This window comes from Stegostoma tigrinum, chromosome 16, assembly GCF_030684315.1.
Source record: "Stegostoma tigrinum isolate sSteTig4 chromosome 16, sSteTig4.hap1, whole genome shotgun sequence".
NCBI classification, from domain to species: domain Eukaryota; kingdom Metazoa; phylum Chordata; class Chondrichthyes; order Orectolobiformes; family Stegostomatidae; genus Stegostoma; species Stegostoma tigrinum.
The window spans coordinates 10,285,369-10,302,820 of record NC_081369.1 but is presented as its reverse complement, the minus strand read 5'-3'; the positions used below and the strand labels follow the sequence as shown (position 1 = coordinate 10,302,820).

General features: G+C 42.9%; 1 protein-coding gene across 2 annotated transcripts in view; it reads right to left on the bottom strand.

Moving 5' to 3' along the window:
* amfra (autocrine motility factor receptor a) overlaps positions 1-16,803 on the bottom strand; it is a 74,936-nt gene extending 58,133 nt beyond the window's left edge. Inside the window, exon 1 of one of the 2 annotated variants that reach the window (XM_048546441.1) lies at positions 16,739-16,803. Coding sequence is in view for 1 of the 2 variants with exons in the window: in XM_048546440.1 (XP_048402397.1) it covers positions 13,805-14,173 (369 nt within the window). In the remaining variant the exon portion in view is untranslated. Of the gene's footprint in view, positions 1-13,804; positions 14,340-16,738 lie in introns of those variants that run through there. The other variant, XM_048546440.1, reaches the window with a different exon arrangement.
* Positions 16,804-17,452: the final 649 nt, after the last annotated feature.

Here is a 17,452-nt window from a genome sequence, read left to right as displayed (position 1 = left end):
ATGACCTGAGGGATACAGTGACTTGAGATGCCACAAGAGGTAAGCACTGTTAAATGAGAAATGACACTGAGGAGAAAGAACAAAGAGAATGAGAAAGAAACAAAAGCTTTAAATAGGGAGAACTAAAATTAGCAGTCCCTCTGCACAACATATTCTAATATTTCAACAGAATTTTGAAGTGTGACTGGACAATCTGTGAAAAACTAAGTTAAATTGTTAGGTACCTTTTCCATACATCAGATCTTCTGGCAGAAGATGAGGAAAGTTCATCCTGGTGCTTGTTAATATTCAACCTGATTCCTGCAATTCAGCAATCTCAGTCCAAGTCAGACAAAAACTTCACGTAAGGGTAAAGTTGGCATAGTTTTCAATATTTTGAAAAAATGAACCACATTAATCAATCTTTTGCTCGAGCAAACAATTTGGATCCAAGAATTGCCACTCATAACCTGAGCTCTTGAGCCATCCTTTCCATCCTCTGACCCCATTCTGACACAACACTTGTGTTTTACAAGTTGGATATCCAAACCTTCCTTAATAAATAGCACACTTCACGAATAATCTATACAATGTCTGAAAAAATTGCTCAAGTTTAATCAAAAATCATTAAAACCATCTTTGTTTCTTTAGGTTATTGCTTTTATCTGAAAATTTGAAACTTACACTGAACAATTAATAAACCCCTACAAACATTCATCCACTACACATGGTCAGTCAGTATAGGTTTATTAGTTTTAATTATTTACATTTGTTGTTGACATAAAAGTCATAAGCTACCCTCAAACAAACGCTCTCACTAATGGATATAAAATATTGTTTACCTATTTTCTCAAACTCTACTGCCTTAGTCTGTTTTTCCTTCCCTTCTGATTAAAACAAAACACAAATACCTAGTCCCAAGATTTACAAAACACAACTGGTAACAACTATTTATTGAAATCAGTCAAGCAAGGTGGAGTTTATCATTCATCACTAATCTTGTCACTTCCCCCACTCAGAGCCATACAATCAATCAGAGATATAGATCATAGATCATAGAATCCCAACAGTGTGGCAACAGGCCCTTCAGCCCAACAAGTTCACATCGACGCACAGAGTATCTCACCCAGACACATCCCCCTTTAACCAACCTAATCTACAGATCCCTGTACACTACGGGCAATTTAGTATGGCCAATCGACCTAGCCTGCACATCTTTGGAGTATGGGAGGAAACTGCAGCACCTGGAGGAAGCCCATGTAGACATGGGGAGAATGTGCAAACTCCACGCAGGCAGTCACTTAAGGGTGGAATTGAACCTGGGTCCCTGGCACTGTGAGGCAGCAGTGCTAACTCTGAGCCATCGTGCAGCCCTGTGAAGGTCAATCGCAGAATCACGAAGATACTACAATTTAGAAAGAGATTATTCAATCCATTGTGTCTGCAATAGTTCTCTGAACATTTTCAACTACTGTTAATATCCTTTTCCCATATCTCTGAAATCCATTTCTCCCCCAAACAATCATCCAATGCCCTCTTGAATGCCTAAATTGAACCCACCTCCATTGCACTTCCAGGCAGGGCGGCTGATTACGTACAGCAAGAAGTTAGTTTTTTTTTGTAAAATGCTATAAAACTGTGCCCTCTGGTTTTAAACCTGCATATAAGGAATGGCTTCTCCCTGTCCATTTCATCCAGACAACTCAAGGTTTTGAAAACTTCTATCTAATCTCCTCTTAGCCTACTTCACTCCAAGGAAAGCAGTCCCAATTTCTCCAACCTTTCCTTATAATTGAGGAGACTCACTCTGGAATTACTCTCATAAACGTTTTCTGCACTCCTGCCAATACATTTGCATTCTTTGGATAGTCCATCTGAAGTCTAACTAGCACCTTATACAAGTTCATAAGTTGAAAGATGGATCATAAATTATGAAGGAGTTTAAGCAAAGGATGATTTAATTGGAACTTCTCCTAACAGGACGTGACAATGAGTGAGACCCCACACGAATATGCACTGGGTTCTACCTTGTGTTTATATCTGCTTGAGATAAGAGTTATACAATTTTTAGATTAGACAATATTGTGCTGCTTAGGATCTTAAGGGGGGAATAAAGCTTAAAACAGCACCTGGAGATATAGTATAAATTGATTCAAGACTGGAAATACCTGGCAAATGACATTCCTGAGGTGTTGAGGCTTGACCTCTTTTCACATCTTCAACAGGGTTTAAGTCACATTTTTGGGAAACTATCAAATCACAAGATAAGGAAGATAAATGGGCTAGTGTATTCTCAAGGCTTGTCAGATCACCTTTCAGTGCTGGACAGAAATCCTCGATGGAGTTTTCCTAAATTTGGCTATCTTTCGTGGATTTTTTTTTGCTTTGCTTTCCCAAGATGGAAGGAGAGAGATGTTATGAGGCTAGACTAGCAAGGAGACGGCCAAAGTTGAATTATAGTCTCAAAAATTTGTAATACATCTCAAATCTAGGCACAGAGATGATATATTGCACACTGCTTCAGTGAGTAAGCACAATCCACAGCATGTTACTCTTCAGATTGCCATACAGACCAGAAACTGTCCTTGAGCCACTGAGAGTTGACGGCACCTCTGGTCTTGCAACTCTGCAGGGCAGAAAGAATCCATGTTTGATCCCTGGCTAGATGGAGTTGTTTTTTATTTTCTGGCTTCAACTATCCAGTTTTAATTGGTTTTGATACCCATAGGCCTGCAGGTAGTAAGGAGGAAAAACCAGACCTCAATCCAATAATTCTCCAGGTGGTCCCTGTATGGAGATCAAACCTCCCTGTCAAATACATTGACATGTCACAGATACCTCAGGTTGCCGGGCATAATGTAAGAAAGAGCTGCCCATGCCACTCAACTCTTCCCTACCATACATCACTGCAGGCAGGCTTAAGACGGAAGAAACAAGATTTCATGTGCTTCATCTTTCTAACTGGGATATTCATAAGTCTCCATTAAAGCAATAAACAATATATAGTAATGATCACAACACGTCCAAAATCACACTAGGCATTGCTACAATATATTAGTGGGACAAATTCCACAGCTGAAATTTGAAAGCATGCTTCTCACAAATCACAGCTGATATAAAGCCTTATAGTTATTAATATTGCAAACAGAAACGAAAGCTTGATTAAAAGTGAATGAGGATTAGGCACTGTTCCATCATCTTCAAATTTCCTCTGCAAAACATTTAGTCTTAATTGGTTCATTAATTTTTGGGGAAGGGAAACTTGCCATTCCTACCTTGTCTGGCCCTGGTCCAGTCCCACATTCCACATTAATTCCATGCTTATTAGACTAATTATGCATTGGCAATAACACTGTTACACACATCCTGAGAATGAATGTTCCAAAAAGGCTATTACATGCAATAAATAACTCTCAAATGTAGTATACCCTTCGAGTTGATTCAGAATATGATTTTGTGTGATGTCTGTTGCGGGATGAACAGTGACTGAGATCCTCCATGTTTTTCATTTGAAAAATCCTACTATGACTTCAACATGCAAAAGGAAAGGAATCTCAATTTAATTTCACAAATTAAGAACAGTAAATGGAGTATCAATCAAGAACCCCTACCTTTTGGATAAGGGAGGTCATGACATCATTATTAATGAAGGGCCAAACTAAAACAGTAGCATTTCGCACTGCCAGTAAAATAATTTTGAAATACGGTCACTGTTGTCGAGATCCACAAATGGCAATCTGATATTATTATAACCAAAACGAAAAATTGCTGAGGAGTGTCTGCAGGTCTGGCAGCATTTGTGGTGAAAAAGCACAGTTTGTGTTCAAGTACACTGACCTTTGTTCAGATCTGATAATAGTTAGTAAAAGGTGGAATCTATGCTGATGGGGAATTGGGGGTGGCAAAGAGGAAATGGGAGGAATGAGTGAACAGATAAGTGCAGATGGAGCTGACAGTGTGAGAGAGCAAAAGAAAATTAGGCTGACAAATGGGATGCTTGAAAGTAAACAAGAGAAAAGCTGATAATGAGGTCAATGTGCAGATGAAAATGGGGTGGCCAAGCTGAAAGCAGCCATGTCACGACAAGTCCTGCGGTGTCAGGATGGGTAGAGGTTATAGGTGTTGTTGTTCAGGCTCTAAGACTGAGCTTGATATTAAGTCCTGAAGTCTGCAAGGTCCCCACGTGGAAGACTGTTCTTCCAGCTTGTGATCAATAGCATTGCTAGAACACTGCAGCAGGCCCAAGATGGAAATGTTGGCAATACAGCACAGTAGTGTATTGAATTATTGGGGAACTAGAAGTGTGGGGTCATTCTTATTGACAGAACATATGTGCTCTGCAAAACAGTCAGTTCATCGATGTTTCATGCCCCCAGTGCACAGTAAACCACACTGACAGCAGAGAATACACAAGATTAGATTGAGTAGAGAGCAGGTAAATTGTTGCATCACTTGGAAGGAGTGTCTTGAGCTTTGGATAGCGAGGAAGAAGGAGTTATACAGGGAAGTGTTAAGATTGCATTGGAAAGTGCTGAGGGGCTGTGGAGCAGTGGACCACACTGTGCCGGAGGGAACAGTCCCTGCGAAATGCTGACAAGGGAGGGGAATGCATGTCCAGTGGTGGCACCTCACCGGAGGTAGCTCAGCACACCAGCGCCAACCCCTATCATCAGTATAATACCACCTTTTCTTAGCTACTATCAGTCATTGGATTTGAAGTCTGAACTATCCTTTCCTGGCACAGATGCTGCCAGATTTGCTGAGTTTCTCTTGCAATCTTAGTTTTTGTTTCAGATCTCAGATTACAATGTTGGTTGAAGGATAAATGTTGGCTGTAGAGACAGCAAAAATCTGTATATAAAGCAGAAACACACCCTTTGGTCCAACTCGTCCATGCCGACCAGATAGCCCAGATAAATCTAGTCCCGTTTGCCAGTATTTGGCCCGTATCCCTCCAAACCCTTCCTATTCATATAGTCATCCAGATGCCTTTTAAATGTTGAAAGTGTACTAGCCTCCACCACTTCTTCTGACACCCCATTCCATGCACACACCACCCTCTGCATTGAAAAAAATTGTCCCTTTTAAATCTTTCCCCTTTCACCCTAAAACTATGCCCTCTAGTTTTTGACTCCGCCATCCCAGGCAAAAGAACTTGTCTATTTACACTATCCACACCCCTCATGATTTTATACACCTCTGTAAGGTCACCCCTCAGCTCTTAAAGGTCAAGGGAAAATCGCCTCAGCCTATTCAGCCTCTCCCCCGGCTTAAACCCTCCAACCGTGGCCACATCCTTGTAAATCTTTTCTGAACCCTTTCAAGTTTCACAACGTCCTTCCTATAGCAGCGTTACCAGAACTGCACACAGGGTTCTAGAAGTGACCTAACCAATGTCCTTGTACAGCAGCAACATGACCTTCCAACTCCTATACTCAATGCACTGTCCATTAAAGACAATAATACCAAATGCCTTCTTCACGCTCCTGTCTACCTGTTACTCCACTTTCAAAGATCTATGAACTTGCATTTCAAGGTCTCTTTGTTCAGCAGCACTCCCCAGGATCATACCATTAAGTGTATAAGTCCTGTCCTGATCTGCCTCAACAAAATGCAGCACCTCACATTTATCTAAATTAAACTCCATCTGCCACTCCTTGGCTCATTAGCCCATCCGATCAAGATCGCGCTGTACTCTGAAGTAACCTTCTTTGCTACAACTCAAATTTTGGTGGCATCTGCAAACTTACTAACAATATTCCCTATATTCATATCCAAATAATTTATATCAATGATGGTGCAGCGAACCCAGCACCGATCCTTGTGGCACACCCCTTATCACAGGCTGCCTGTCTGGAAAAAGAACCCTCCATCACCACCCTCTGACTTCCACCTTCCAGCCAGTTCTATATCCAAATGGCTAGTTCTCCCTATATTCCATGTGGAACCTTGTTACCAATCTACCATGGAGGTACAAAAAACAGATTTCCTGGAAAGGCTCAGCTGGTTTGGCAGCATCAGTGAAGAAAAATAAAATCAGAGTTAATGTTTCAGTTGTATGAGGAACCTTCTTGAATGCCTTACTGAAGTAGATCACGTCTACGGCTCTGCCCTCTTTGTTACTTTACAAAAAAAATCACCAAGTTAGTAAGACATGACTTCCCAGGCCCAAAACCATGATGATTACCCCTAGTCTGTGTCTTTCCAAATATATGTAAATCCTGTCCTGCACGACACCCTCCAACAACCTGCCCACCACCAATGTCGGGCTCACCAGTCTGTAGTTCCCTGGCTTTTCCTTACCACCTTTCTTAAATAGTGGCAGCACATTAGCCAACAACTACTCTTCCGGCACATCAACTATGGCTATCAATGATACAAACACCGCAGGAACTGATTCAGCAATCCCCAGCTTCCCGGAGCCCTAGAGTGCACCTGATCAGGACCCAGGGATTTATCCACCTTTATGTCCAGCACATACTCCTTTGCAACATGGACATTTTTGAAGATGTCTCTATCCATTTTCCCATGTCCTCCATTTCCATATCCTTCAAGGTAAGCACGATGCAAAATACTCATTAGAACCTCATCCATCTCCTGCAGCTCCACACATTATGTGTCCTTGCTGATCTTTAAGGGGCCTAATTCTGTCGAGTTACCCTTTTGCTCTTAATGTATTTATAAAATCCCTTTGGATTCTCCATGACTCTATTTTCAAGGCTATCTCATGTCCCTTTTTGACCTCCTAATTACCCTTTAAGTATACGCCTACTGCCTTTGTACTTTTCTAGAGATTCACTCAATCTGTCTACACCAGACATATGCTTCCATTTTTTTCTTCACCAAAGCCTCAATTTCTACAGTCATCCAGAATTCCCTACACCTACCAGCCCCGTCCTGCACCATAACAGGAACATACTGTCTCTGCATCTGCAAATATCCACCCCCAATCAACTTTTGAAAATTCTTGCGTAATACCGTCAAAATTGGCCTTCCTCCAACTTTTAAATCCATACTCTCCTTTCTATCACTTTTAAAACTAATAGAATTATGGTTGCTGGCCCCAAAGTGCTCTCCTACTGACACATCAGTCACCTGCCCTGCCTTTTTCCCCCCCAAGGGTCATGTTTGGCACCTTCATTAGTACATACATCCACATGCTGAATCAGAAAAAGTTCTTATACTTGGTTAAATTCCTCTCCACCCAAGCGTTTAACACTATGGCAGTCACCAGTCTACGTTTGGAATTTTAAAATCCTCCACTAAACCACCCTATTATTCTTACAGATAACTGAGCTCTCCTTGCAAATTTGTTTCTCTAGTTCTTGCTGACTACTCTGTGTGTGTGTGTGTGTGTGTGTGTGTGTGTGTGTGGGGGGGGGGGGGATGGTAGGTGGTGGTGGTGGTGGTAGAGAGAGAGAGACAGAGAGAGAGAGACAGAGACAGAGAGAGAGACGGGCGCTCATCACTGTCTAATTTCCGGTTCCACTCAAACAACATCCGTGGGCATATTCCCAGGAATACTGCAAGTATAGCCTTAATGGTATCCCGAATCAAAAACGTGATTTTTCTCCTCTCTTGCCCTCTTCCCCTCTTCCCCTCTTTTCTATCCTTCCTGTATCATCTATACCCTGGATGTGATATCCTAGTTCCATGTTCGCAACCATTCTCTGAGTTCATCTGCCTCACCTGTTAGGCCTCTTGCATTGAAATAAATACAGTTTAATCCTCTAACTATTTTCGATGTGTAGGTCTCCGGCCAATTTATCTTCCAATCAACATTGCTTAAAAAATATGACATGCTATCTGGTAATAATCACATTGGTGTTTGTTGGAACATGAAAAATCAAAACACACAAATCAGCCACCACATTTTTCACATTACCAAGTTGGCTATTCTTCAAAAATATTTTGTTGACTAGAGCACTTTGAGACACGGTGAGGTTGAAAAAAACATTATGTAAGTGTAAATGTAAGTAACAAGGAATATCATTCATTTACCCTGCTTTTAACACACTTTGGAATTCAATTTATTCAGTCTAATAACATATCTAATGAATTTCATTTTAAAAAAAAATTCCAATGTGGAAGCTAAAAACCAACCTTTATAAAATGAAGCCTTAAAGTAAGCAAAGGTAAACCTTGCCCCACGACGAACCCCCAGCCCAGTGCAAAGATGCGCAGGTTAGGTGGAATGTCCATTGTAAATTGCCCATAGTGTCTAGGGATGTGTAGACTTTGTGGATTAAACACGGGAAATGCAAGATTACAGGGATATGATAGGGAAGTATGTCTGGGTGGGATGCTCTTCAGCGGGTTGCTGTGGACTTGATGGCCCAAATGGCCTGCTTCCATACTGTATGGATTCTATGATTCTATAACCCTGTAGTCACTTAGTTGTAACATTTTCGCTGATTACCATGATCCGTTACTCCCAAAGCAGTGTAGTGCCCTACTCAATAAAAGTGGACGTGGAAAAGCACAGAAGATCAGACAGCATCAGAGGAGCAGTGAAGTCAACTTTTTGGGCCAAAACCCTTCATCAGGACTAGGAAGGGGGAGGGGAGCCCAGAAATAGAGGGAAGGGTGGGGATGGGGAATGGTAGGTGGGATGGCAATAGATGAATGCAGGTAGGGGGTTATTATGGGTGGTCAGTGGTAAAGTTGGACCGGATTCTCGACTCAGAAGATGGAAAAGTTGAGGGTGGAGAGATTTTTAAGCTGGTGGTGAAGTCAATATTCAGGCCATTGGGCTGTAAGCTTCCAAGATAAAATTGCAGGTGTTGTTCCTCCAGTTTACATTTGGCCTCACCCTGACATTGGAGGCGGCCAAGGAAAGGCGTGTCATTAGCAGACTGGGACAGGGAGTTAAAGAGGATGGCAACCAGGAGGTTGGTTTGGTTGGTACGTGCAGAGTGCATGTCTCCATGAACTAGTTCCCCAGTCTGCATTTGGTCTCCCTGATACAGAAGAGACCATCGGGAGCAATGGCTACAGTGGATGAGCTCAGATGAAATGCAGGTGGATCTCTACCGAATTTGGAAGGATCATTTGGGGCCTTGGCCGGAGGTGAAAGGAAGTGTAGGGGCAGGAGTAGCACCTCCTATGGTTGCAGGGGCAAAGGTACCGGATGCGGTGGGACAGGTTGGTGGGATTGCAGAATGGACAAGGGAGTCATGTGGTGAACATTCCCTGTAGAAAGTGGACAGGGTTGTAGAGAGAAATAGCCTTTTGGTGGTGCGGTCCCATTGTTGGCAGCAGAAGTGTTGGAGAATTACGCGTTGTATTCAGAGGCTCGTGGGGTAATTGGGAGAACTAAGGGGCCTCTATCCCTCGAGTAGTTGGGCGGGGGGTGGTGGAAGGGGTTTTGATGGCAGAAGTGCAGGAAATGGCGGAGGTGCACTTGAGGGCATCCTTAATAATAGACGAAGGTAAACTACAGTTCCTAGAAAGAGGATATCTGGGAATTCCTTGAGTAGAATGCCTCATTCTGAGAGCAGATGCAGCAAAGGCAGAGGAATTGAGAGTATGAGATAGCATTTTTGCAGGAGGTTGGGTGAGAGGAGGTATAATCGAGGTAACTGCAGGAGTCTGCGGGTTTGAAATGAATGTTAGTGGTGAATAGGTCACCGGAGATGTCCAGAAAAGGGAGGGACATGTGAGAAATGGTCCAGGTGAATCTGAGAGCATAGTGGGGAATGTTGGCGAAGTTGATGAACTGTTCAAACTCCTCGCAAAGGCAGGAGGCAGCACCAATACAGTCATCAACGTAGCAGAGAAAGAGGTGAGTGATGGTGCTGGTGCAATTGTTGAAGAGGGGCTGTTCCATGAATCCTACAAAGGGGCAGGCACAGCTCAAGCCCATGCATGGCCAGCCATTTGATTTCTCCTACTTCCTAAAAACTAAACGAAAAATTGTTGCGGGTGAGGGCCAGTACCATCAAGCGAATGAGAGTGTTGGTGAAGGGGGACTGGTTGGGCCTATGGGAGAGGAAGAAGTGGATGGCTTTTAGGCCATCCCTGTTGGGGATACAGGTATACAGGGAATGAACGTCCATGGTGAAGATGATGAGTTAGGAGCCGGAGAATTGAAGTTTTGGAAGAGGTGGAGGGCGTGGATTGTGTCCCGAACATAGGCAGGGAATTCTTGGACCAAAGGGGAAAGAACAGACTCGAGGTAGGAGGAGATGAACTCGGTGGGGCAGGAACAGGCATAGAGACAATTGGTCGACTGCGGCAGCAGGGTTAATGGATTTTGGGTAGGAGACAGAAATGGGAGGGGAGGGTTTGGGGAACTATTTCCTGCCCAGAATGCCTGTATCCTCCACAAAGACGGCCAAAAAGCCTCCCGATTTTTCCTCTCCCATAGGCCCAACCAGTCCCCCTCCAACGGCACACTCATTAGCCTGGCAGAACTGGTCCTCTCACACAACAATTTTTTCTTTGATTCCTCCTATTTCGTACAAACCAAAGGGGTGGCCACAGGCACCTGCACGGACCCGAGCTACATCTGCCTCTTTGTCGGATTCTTTGTCGCTACACTGGTGACTGTATCGGTGCTGTCTCATGCTCCAGCGAGGAGCTTGAACAGTTCACCAACACTTGCCACCACTGCCACAAATTCACTTGAACTGTTTTTGACACCTCCCTCCCCTTCCTGGACCTCTCCATCTCGATATCTGGTAAGTGGGTCACCACTGACATCCATTTCAAACCGATTGACTCAGACAATTACCTCGACTACACCTCCTCTCACTCACCCTTCTCATAAATACTACTCCACACTTAATTCATCTGCCTCCACTGCATCTGCTCTCAGGGTGAGGCATTCTACTCTACTACTTCCCAGATGTCCTCCTATTTTAGGGACTGTAGGTTACCCTTTTCTGTTATTAAGGGTATCGTCAACCAAATCAACCCCATTTCCTGCGCGTCTATCCTCAAACCCTCTCCCCTCAACTACACTAAGGATAGAGTCCCCTTAGTCTGCACATACCACCTCACCAACTTCCGAACAGAATGTATCATCATCCAACATTTCTCTCTCCTACAATCAGACCCCACCAAATAGATACTTCCCTCCCAACCCCTGTCCACTTTCCGTAGAAACTATTCATTACATAACTCCGTCAGCTCCACACTCCCCACCTGGTACTTTTCCCTGCAACTGCAGGAGGGGTTACACCTGCGCCTACACCTCCCCTCTCAACTCCATCCAAATTCCCAAACAATCCTTCTAAATCCAGCAGAGATTCAACTGCATTTCATCTCACCTCATCTAGTGTATCTGTTGCTCCCGATGTGGTCTCCGCTATATTGAAAGACCAAACCAGACTCGAGAACCGTTTTGCGGAGACCTGCTCTCTGCACACACCAACCAACCTGTCCTTCCAGTTGCCATATACTTTAAACTGGCCCCCCTGCTCCCCTGGTCACATGTCCATCCTTGGCCTCCTCCAATGTCAGAGTGAGGCCAAACATAAACTTGAGGAACAACACCCGATATTTCACCTTGGCAGCTTACAGCCAGAAGGCCCGAATATTGACTTCACCAGCTTCAAAATTTCTCTGACCACCCCCGCCAAGTCTGTCCATATTTTGACTCACCTATCTGAAAAAGGGGAGAACTTAATATCCAACTTATAAGCATTCAAAATAGCTGTAACCCAACTTAATATTTAAAGGTTCAGTATGATTTGAAATGCCTTCTCAAGATAGCTTTTGGCTCCCTCATTTGTAATCTGCAAATTATGGTTACAGTCAAAATGAAGTTTTCACTTTAATGTTGAAACTTAGAATCATGACAACACAAGAAACAACTATTCCGCAAATCAAGTCCATTGGCACTGCCCTATCCTCAGAGCCAAGCAAGTTTACCTTGATGAAAAGATTTGCCTCCACTACCACCAGTCTTTTAAAGAGTAAATCCTAAATCATTGCCACTTATTGTGTTAACAAATCATTCTTCCCATTCCAACCATTTGCTAATCCAAAACTTTTAATCCGTACTGACTTTTTAAAAATGACAACTAATGCAAATCGCTTGTGTATGTCAAAAATGTCAGTCTTGTCCATCTGATATAGTAGGGACCGCAGATGCTGAAGAATTTCAGATAACAAGGTGTACAGCTGGATGAACACAGCAGGCCAAGAAGCATCAAAAGAGCAGAAAGAAGGGTCTAGGCCCGAAACGTCAGCCTTCCTGCTCTTCTGATGCTGCTTGGCCTGCTGCATTCATCCAGCTCTACACCTTGTTATCTCAGTCTTGTCCAGCTGTCAGATTTCTCCTGAACCTCTGGTTCCAGGATTGTTCTCCCTGGAGCAATTCAGTGAATCTTGTCTACACCATCACAAGGACCATCATTTCCTACAACTTGGCACAATGCTGCAGTTGTGGCATATACTGCTTCTTCCTATTCTTTTGACCAAAATGTATCACCTCTCACTTCTCTGCAATGAATTCTATCTGCAATTTGCTACCCATTTTGCTTTACCATCTTACAGTTCATTGGTATCATCCTGTATGTTTACCGCAGGTCCACATGTAACACAATCAGCAAATTCTGGAATTTTTTCCTACATTGTATTTCTGAATGACTTGGATAGAGCAATGCTACCAGCATTGACCCTTAAGAGTTACATATCTTAAATGAATCAAGAGCTCACATCACTCAACACTCCATCCCTTCATTCCCAGGGTTACATACGAGCTCAAAGTTATTTCATGGGTTTCCTCATCACAATGCAAAAACCCAAGAACACAAATAGGAGTACGTGTTATGGCCTTTCCAGTCTGTTTTGTCATTCAGTATGATCATTGCTGATCCAATCACAACTTTAACTCCATTTTCCGACTGTTGCCCAACACTTCAAACTCACCTGTAGTTCAGGAACCTTCTACAACACTCAAACAGAATTGTGAAGAGGTATGGCTTAATCTCCCTAATCGTATGATCCTAATCTTTCATACTACATTTCTTTTATTTCTCCAAATATTCAGTTCTCTATCCGAAATGCTTCAACTCAATTCGTAGAATATTTGAAAAGCTAGACACACCTCCGAGGGCACCTCCTGAAACTTAGAAGGAAACGCACTGGATCCGAATTGAAGGAATAAAATGGGTCTTCCTTCAGTTTTCGCTAGAAGAAAGATGGTACCCAGCGAGTGTAGAAAGGCACTATTTCTGTTTCAAACGATAGTATTAGGTGAGCCCTGCATCATTCATTTTAGCAGATGACGAACGTGAAATAAATTTTACAGTAAAAATCTTTAAGAGGTTTTAGAGAACAGAAAAAAACTGCAACAGTAGATTATGAAAATTTGTTTTCATTCCAACGGAAACTCTTTTGGAGTACACATTGAAATATCTAACCGCGTCAGTGAATTCTGACCCGAACGTTTAGAAACACAAGTCAGTGACAACGGCAGCAATGCGTTTATTCCGTTATCGATTACTGTGTTCAAAAAGAACTCCCTTAACGATTTAAAAAGTGAAAGAGCTGCGGATGCTGTAAATCAGGAACAAAAACAAAGTTGCTGAAAAAGCTCAGCGGGTCTGGCAGCACCTGTGAAGGAAAATAGTTAACGTTTCGGGTCTGAATAAGACAGTTCTGAGGAAGGGTCACAGATGCTGCTAGGCCTGCTGAGCTTTTCCAGCAACTTTGTTTTTGTCCCTTAACGAATTGTTTCCTATAAGGTTTTAGAATTTTAAACCACGTCTACAAGTTGCTTGATCAGTCCAAAAGGCCAGAGAAACTCATCTTCCTTACAAAACTAAATTGACACCCCCCCATAAAAACACAACGAAGCAATACAAGCACTCACCCAAACACACCAGCCGTCTGACACCAGGTACCAGGCCATCTGTGCCGCCAGTCCATGGCCATTGGCCCAGTCGGGTCGACTAGTTAATCCCAGATCGCCTTCACCATGATTGGGAGACAAGTACTGGGCGGCGTTTGCCCCGCTTTCCCGGCCGCTGCCGCCCTCATCGATTCCGTTCGGCCGATCGCCGTTTGTGGCGTCGCTGGGGGTAGGATCGCCGGGGTCGGGGACCCGCAGGGCAGCGGGGCCCGGGGGCAGGCTGAGGTTGGAATAGGCGCTAAAGAGGCTGATCGCCAACAGCGCTGCGCTCAGGGCCGTATAGGTCCGCAAGCTTGGCCAGGGGAAACGCTCAAGGAAAAGGAGCGGCATGGCGAAGCTGATGGCTGCGCTGCCGTTACCCCAGTGACCTGGCTTGAGACGGCACCGAGATTCCCGTTAACGCTCGGGCACGCAGAAACGGTCCCGTTCTAACTCGAGCCAACGATATCGGTGACGTCAGCACACAGGATGGGGGGAGAGCGAGCCGGAAACAACCTCCGGAAGTGACGTACTGAGACGACGCCGCCGGACGGAGAACCTCCCGAAGTGACGGGGATGTCGGATCGCACTGTCATGGAGATAGTCTCCATGGTTACCGAGTCAGTTAGTCATGCCTGCAGTCATCAATAACAGCTCTTTGGAGGACGGTATTAACAAATATACATTTTGACGCATTCCTTACTAAGCTTAGAGTTACAGAATTCGCTCATAATATTCTGAAGTAGTTATTATAGGTTTAATCATCATTGCTGGTGGCATCACCCCGGTCTCGTGCCGTCTGCTGCTGAGACCCTTATCCATACTGTTGTCCTCTGTTTTTCAGTATTACAGTTTCTCTTCTCAACTATCCCGTCCTCTTCGAACTTAAACCAATCCAAACTTTCGCTGATTGCTTGCATCATGTTCTGTTTGCCCATCACCTAACATGCTCACCAATCTGGATTCAAACACAGTAGTTGCGGGAAAAGCTCAGCAGGTCTGGCCGCATCCGTGAAGAAGAAGTAGGATTTCGGGTCAGGCGACCCTTCCTCAGAACTGTTGTGGCTTACTGTGATTTTTCTTCACAAATGCTGGCAGACCTGCTTCCGCTTTTCCTGCAACTTCCGTTTTTGTTCCTGATTTACAGCCTCCACATTTCTTTCCGTTTTCACCAATCTAGATTAGCTTGTTTGAATAGTAAATCCGGAAATGGATGAAAAGCTATCTTGCCCAGCCTCAGTTTCATCTAAATCCCATCCCACCTTTAGACTTCCTTTCTACTCAGAAACTCACTTCCCATGTCTATCATTTCCCAATTCCCTGGCTGTTCGATGGCCCAAGATCTCTGTTATCACAATGGCCCAGGCTCAAATTTCTTTCTTGACTGTTGCAACCACTAACTGATGTTTTCATGAAACATTAATCAAATAACTCCCTCCAACCCAGAACATAGGAACTACAATTATAAAAAAAACCCTGTTTAATCAATGAAAGGCCATGTAAGAGCATGGAAAGAAAAGGAAGACTGGAAAGGAAATAGAAGAGAAAGGAGGTGAAGGAATTGATTTACTGAAAAATTAAGCAAGAACAATAGGCAAAAAAAGAATGAGGCAAGCAGAGAGATGGACAAGTGGATTGTTCACAATTGGTACGCTGGTAAAATGGAAGGACACTCTACTTTCACAGATGTTGCTGCCATGCTGCATATTTTCATGGACACTGGCAAAATCTAGATTATTTGGGTTAGTCCTGCATTACAGAATCTCTGTATAAGCAGTGCTGAATGCTTGGAAAAAGGTTCTACAATGTCTCCAATGTTTACTAAACATGGGAGCAGACGTAAACAAGGTTTGATGATCTGAGAAAATATGCCAGGATAAGACTTTACAGTGTTACCTTTGTTAAAGTAGATGAGCAAACTATAATAATGACAAGGTGTTTGATTATGATATGTTATATATTTAATGCTCTCATTAAAAGCACACAGCAAACTCATAGCTCCTCCAAACATACACGGGCAATAACAAAGGACATAACTTCCAGCTGCAACTGACATCATGAAATTGTGTCATAATTACATTTAAAAAGTCCGCATATAATTCTTCCAATAAATCAGGTGAAAAATACCTGTGCACAAGGAAATATGAAATAAACAATCGGGCACTTGAGTATTGCTGTCATTGCTTCTGCCAAATGTCAAAATTGCCTTTTTTTCTAACAGAACATAATCACGGTTGGAAGCATGTCCAAGAAAAGTGAATGTTAAAATGTAAAGTTCTTGGGTGCATTTGAAGAATCAAAATTCAAAATTATTTGTACTATCAGCATCGAGAGAAAGGTGAAATTAGATTAAATCAAGCTCAGGGTTAGGACCGAAATGTTCCTGTAAGCCTCTATCTAATCACTCTTTGGCAGAAAAAACATACCCTCAATATCAACTCATCATTTATTACCACAGATGTACCAGTCATGCAGCTAGCATGATAACTTACATTCTTCTTATGCTTATGTAGCTATTCGATGAGTAAAAAAGAGATCTTGAAGCTAGTGCTGCACACTAGTCTACATTACTCATTCTGATGTTTCAAACACTAACCTGTGAACCCATTACAAAGTGGGGGAACATAATTACTGAGCTTCAGTCCAAAGCACAGTGTGAGTCAATGAGGATGAATGAGCTGGTGCAGCTCATATCTTTCCTTGGTTGGACAAGTAGAAATATGTACTTCAAGGGGTCTATTTATAACAGAAAGATGAAATCTGTGCATGGTCCTATTATGGGGTTATTTGAGATCGTCCAAAAGATCCTGCAAGATCTGCCAAGAATCATGAAGAAATCAACAGATCACAGTTAAGTTGTGCAGAAAGGATACAATCCATCATGCAGTGTGCGGCAACTCCAAAACATGAACTGACCGGTCACAGTAATGGTAATCATCTGTATTACTTGTTCAAATAATCTGCCTTCTTGGAAGTGAAACCTAAATATGAAGAAAAGATAAAGCGCCTTTCACATTCAAAGGACATTCCAGATGCTACAAAAATAACAAATTAATTTCAGAATGTCAGTAGCTCTGATCATGTAGGCAAATACAACGGTGAATATTCTCATTTGCTGAATACTAAATGTTAACTATGATGGGCAAAAAATCTCCAGTTCTTCTTTCGACTGGTTCTGTAGAACATATGATGTCTGTTTAAATAGGCAATGGCCAGGCTTAAGGGATGGAGATTGGGAAAGACAATAAGATATGATAGCTTCAGTCTACCTAAGTTTAACAGGATGCAATTGCAATTCGAAATGCTGACTGTTAGACAAACAACGTGACAGGACTAAGATAGTTGATTGGAAGAACCAGGGAGAGATAGATCAAACATTTCACCGAGCAACCTGAGAAGTACATCCAATGAAAGAAGATGAAAGAGTAATGTGGCCAAGATACATTCATGAGGCAGTCTGGAGCTAATGGATAAGTAATTAAATGTGAATCTTTTGGCAATTGTCTGCTAGGCAACCATGGTTCCATTCAAAATCGTTCCCACTGCAGTGGACAACACAGGAATGGAGGAGTTACATTAGCACTTTAGTACCATTAAGGGACATTATAAGCTTACACATTCAGTGAATGC